The sequence below is a fragment of the Athene cunicularia genome (assembly GCF_003259725.1).
Source record: "Athene cunicularia isolate RWA chromosome 4 unlocalized genomic scaffold, athCun1 chr4_part3, whole genome shotgun sequence".
In the NCBI taxonomy this organism is placed as follows: Eukaryota; Metazoa; Chordata; class Aves; order Strigiformes; family Strigidae; genus Athene; species Athene cunicularia.
In genome coordinates, this window is record NW_020799100.1 from 12091803 (window position 1) to 12095902 (window position 4100).

At 55.2% G+C, this 4100-nt stretch overlaps 2 protein-coding genes across 2 annotated transcripts in view; both read right to left on the reverse strand.

Annotated features, from left to right (window-relative positions):
- The window catches only part of RBMX2 (RNA binding motif protein X-linked 2), a 3496-nt gene extending 3435 nt beyond the window's left edge, over positions 1-61 (reverse strand). Inside the window, exon 1 of the mRNA XM_026848785.1 lies at positions 37-61. Within this exon, the coding sequence (XP_026704586.1) occupies positions 37-61 (25 nt within the window). The remainder of the gene's footprint in view (positions 1-36) is intronic.
- A 42-nt stretch (positions 62-103) lies between these two features.
- On the reverse strand, positions 104-4094 carry RAB33A (RAB33A, member RAS oncogene family). Its single transcript, XM_026848845.1, has 2 exons — positions 3922-4094; positions 104-635 (listed from the first exon to the last, which is right to left on the reverse strand). Exon 2 carries the CDS (start codon positions 588-590, stop codon positions 180-182), a length of 411 nt encoding a protein of 136 aa, XP_026704646.1. The 5' UTR covers positions 591-635; positions 3922-4094; the 3' UTR covers positions 104-179.
- Between the last annotated feature and the right edge of the window lie 6 nt (positions 4095-4100).

Consider the following 4100-nt stretch of genomic DNA (forward strand, 5'->3'; position numbering starts at 1 on the left):
CCCGCCGCCTTACTTCATGATGGCGCCGCCGCTCACTGCGCCTGCGCCCGCCGCCGCGCATGCGCGCTGCCCGCCCGCCGCCGCGCAGGACCGAGCCGCGCAAAGCAACACCCAGAGCTGGCTGGAACCGCAGAGACTTTATTGGGGTGACCGTGACAGAGGGCGGTTGCGGGCCCTGCTCAGCACGGGCAGGAGTTTTTACCGTTGGCATCGTGCGTTGGCTCCAGCCTGCGGGGCTGGCCCGGCCGCCCCTCCAGGTCCCGGCAGAGCAGCGAGCGCTGCGCCTTCAGCCGGCAGGCCAGGCACATGAAAATGGCATCCACGTTCTGGCTCTCCTTAGGGTCCTTGGCCGAGGTCTCAAACAAAAGCATGTTGTGAGCGTCGGCGAACTTCAGGGCCATGCTGGATGGCACTTGGATCAGGTCTTTCAAGTCACACTTGTTCCCAACAAGCACCCTGGGGACCAGGGGGGGCACTGCATGCCCATTGCACTCCTCGATCCAAGTCTTGAGGTTGGTGAAGGAGGTCATCTTTGTGACATCATAGACGAAGACGACGGCATGCACATTGCGGTAGTAATGCTCTACCATGCTCTTCCGAAACCTCTCCTGGCCAGCCGTGTCCCACACTTGCACCTAGGAAGCAAAGCAGGCAAGAAAGAAAGGCCACAGGAGCACTGAGTGTCCATCCCGGCGCAGGGCCTGCTGCCTGGGGAGCAGGCTGGCTTGCTGAACTCCCTGCTGGAGGGTGCAGGAGGGCTTCCTGCTCCTCCACCTTTGCCAGTGGCGCCACAGCTGAGGCAGGGCACAGGCAAGGCAAGCCTTGCAGGGAGAGGCAATCTCTTCTTAGAGGAACCAGGACTGACGGATGAGTTACACAAGCACTTGCGCCTGCACTGACAGTGCCCAAGGCTGTGTATGACAGGGCACATGCTTGTGTAATTCAACCAAGCCAGCCCAGCTCATGTAGTAAGAGAGATCACAGCACTTTCATCAGGGAGCACCGGTCCCTGCCTCCTGTCCTTTTCCTGATGCACTTGACCACCATCCCCACCACAGAAACAAACCGCACAAGGCATTTATTTCACATTCTTGTGCCAGATCAGGACATTTGTCCACCTAATCCCACGCCGTAAGAGAGAATCCCAACAGTTACACAGTGGTACATACAAAGGAGTCAGGGCAAAGTGAAGTTGAGGAGGGAGAACCACCCTTTCTGTGAAAGAGCAGTGGGAAGAGATGGGTGAGCAACCAACTGAGAGCTTGTGGGTGAGGATTAAAGAGCAGACCAGCATGGGTGACATTGTCAGGAGTGTCTGCTATAGGCCACCTGACCAGGAAGAACAAGCAGATGAGGTCCTCTAAAGACAGATAGGAACAGCCTCATGTCTGCAGGCCCTGGTCCTGTCACTGATGACAACTTCCTGACCCAAGTGAAAGAGGAGCCAACAAGCTCCTGGGCTGGATGAGCAGACAGTGTGGTGACTGGAAACTGGCTGAACATCTGGGTCTAGAAGGTGGTGATCAGTGACACAAAGTCTAATTGAACACGGTAACTAGCAGTGTACCCCAGGGGTCAATACTAGGTTCAGTCCTGTTCAACATCTTCATTAATGATCTGGATGGTGGGGCAGATTGTGCCCTCAGCAAGTGTGCAGATGGCACCAAACTGGGAGGAGCGTGGCTAGGATTTCAGATGGTTGTGCTGCCATCCAGAGGGACCTCAGCAGGCTGGAGAAATGCACTGACGGGAACCTCATGAGGTTCAATAAAGAGAAGTGCCAAGTCCCATCCCTGAGGAGGAACAACTCCAGGCACCAGTACACAGGGGACCACCCACCTGCAAAGTTGCTCTGCAGAAAAGGACTTGGGGGTCCTGGTAGACACCAGGTTGAACATGAGCCAGCAGTGTGCCCTTGCAGCAAAGGTGGTGAATGGTATCCTGGGCTGCATTACACAAAGTATTGCCAGCAGGCCAAAGGAGGTGATCCATCCCCTTTATTCAGTGCTGGTGAGGCCACAGCTGGAGTGCTATGTTCAGTTCTGAGCTTCCCAGTACAGGAGAGGCCCATATAGACTGGAGAGAGTCCAGCAAAGGGCCATGAAGATGATGAAGGGACTGGAGTGTCTCACCTAGAAGGAAAGGCCAAGAGAGCTGGGACAGTTTAGCCTGGAGAAGAGAAGGCTCAGGGGAATATCTTACCAATGTGTATAGATACCTGAAGGGAGACTACAAAAGGATAGAGTCTGACTCTTTTCAGTGGTGCCCAGTGCCACAATGAGAGGCAATGGGCACACACTGAAATAGAGGAGATTCCCTCTGAACATCAGGAAACACCTTTCACTGTGAGGGTGACCGAGCACTGACCCAGGTTACCCAAGGAGGGTGTGGAGTAGATTTGAGTACCATCCTTAGAGGTATTCAAAAGCCACGTGGCTATGGACCTGGGCAATGAGCTCTGGGTTGCTCTGCTTCAGCAGGGGGTTGGAGCAGACAGCCTCCTGAGGTCCCTTCCAACCCACACTTGCTGTTAGTCTGTGACTCTGAGTTCTTCTGGCCCTTGGAGGTAACATACTAAAGCCTATAACTGGCAATTTCCAAACAAATGTCTTGGGTTAATCCAAACTGGCCTGCCTCAGAGTATTATCAGAGTGGAAGAACGCTGGCAAAGAAGAGCTGCTATTCATTCATTTCCCTGCCAGTCTCTCCTAGGTTGTTCCATCTGGGCAGAACATGAGAGAAGGGTACCGTGCCCTCACCCACCTCTCACTTCCCTCTTGGACACATGGTCCCAGGAGAAGGCCAGTTTGCTGCGCTGCCTCCCACTCCTGCCTGCTGGAGCACAAATAATATCCAAAGGTAGAAAGCCTGGCAACATTTCCCAGCTAGTGGCAGTAAGACAGGCTTCATGCCAGCCTGCACTACAGCTTAGAACAACACAGCTATGTGGTGGTGGATATAGCTGGGGGAGGCAGGGGGAAAAAATGAGCACCTCTCCTCTTAAAGGAGAGAGAGAAAAACGTTCATGGACAGTTTAAAAGCACAGCTGAAGTTCTTACCCACCAATAGCAGCTCTATTTTCATCTTGATTAGTCCCCCAACTTTTGATTGCCCATCTGTCAGCAAAATAGCAATATTTGCTTCTTCCAGCAGTCAGTCTTACACTAGACAGCTGTCGGTGCTGATCCACCTAACCAGGCAGGCCAAGTTCGGCTGCAAACGGTGCTTCCTGGGCTGTTTCCTACCAGCTGCTGCTGATCTGCAGATCTGCTCTGACACATCAGCCAGAGCTCTCTGGGTTTGGGCTGATGCATTTCTTACAGGTGTCACACTGGCCTTCGTACAGCAAATTCATCCTATTCTAATTTTGCTGAAATTGCACCCTCCCAGTGCTTGCTGACAGCAGTCTTCAGCATTAATACTACAGCTGCCAAGCCCACTGCAACCAGCTCATGCAAGCTCCTGGCCTTCCAGCACAGCCACTGCCAGCCTACAACCATCTGCTCCCCCGAAAACACGCTGGTTTCTGCATACAGCTCCTTCCCCCAGCTCCCCACAGCTCTGCCTCTCTTTTGGTCCAGCTTCAGAAGCTGGAGGCCGCCCTGATGCTTTGAGGACACGGTTATGCTGCCTGTCAGGAGAGCAGGAGGACAGCAGCGCTTCACCCCAAACAATCCTTTCAGACCGCCTGCGAACCCCATAAATAGCACGGAGGCAGCAGGGACAGGCTCAGAAAGTGTCCCCGCAACACGGGGAGGAGAAACCTTCCCCTGTTCCCCTTCCTCGAGTTGGGCTGAAACCAGAAAAGCCCCCGGGAGGCGTCTGGGGTGCAGAGCGGCAGCTCCGGGGCAGGGGCTGCCTTCCCTGCCCGGGCCGCTGCCGGCCAGCCCCGGGCCCGGTGCCGGTGCTGCCGTGGCCCACCTTGATGCGCTCCCCCTCGATCTCCACCGTCTTCTCGCGGAAGTCCACGCCGATGGTGGCCTCGGTCTTGTCGGGGAAGGTGCCCCCGCAGAAGCGGAAGGTCAGGCACGTCTTGCCCACGTTCGAGTCTCCGATCACGATGATCTTGAAGATGCGGGTCTGCACGTACGGCTCCAGCG

Bases quoted from the DNA above. Each gene is read 5' to 3' on its own strand.
- RAB33A (XM_026848845.1), bottom strand. From the start codon at position 590: ATGGTAGAGCATTACTACCGCAATGTGCATGCCGTCGTCTTCGTCTAT.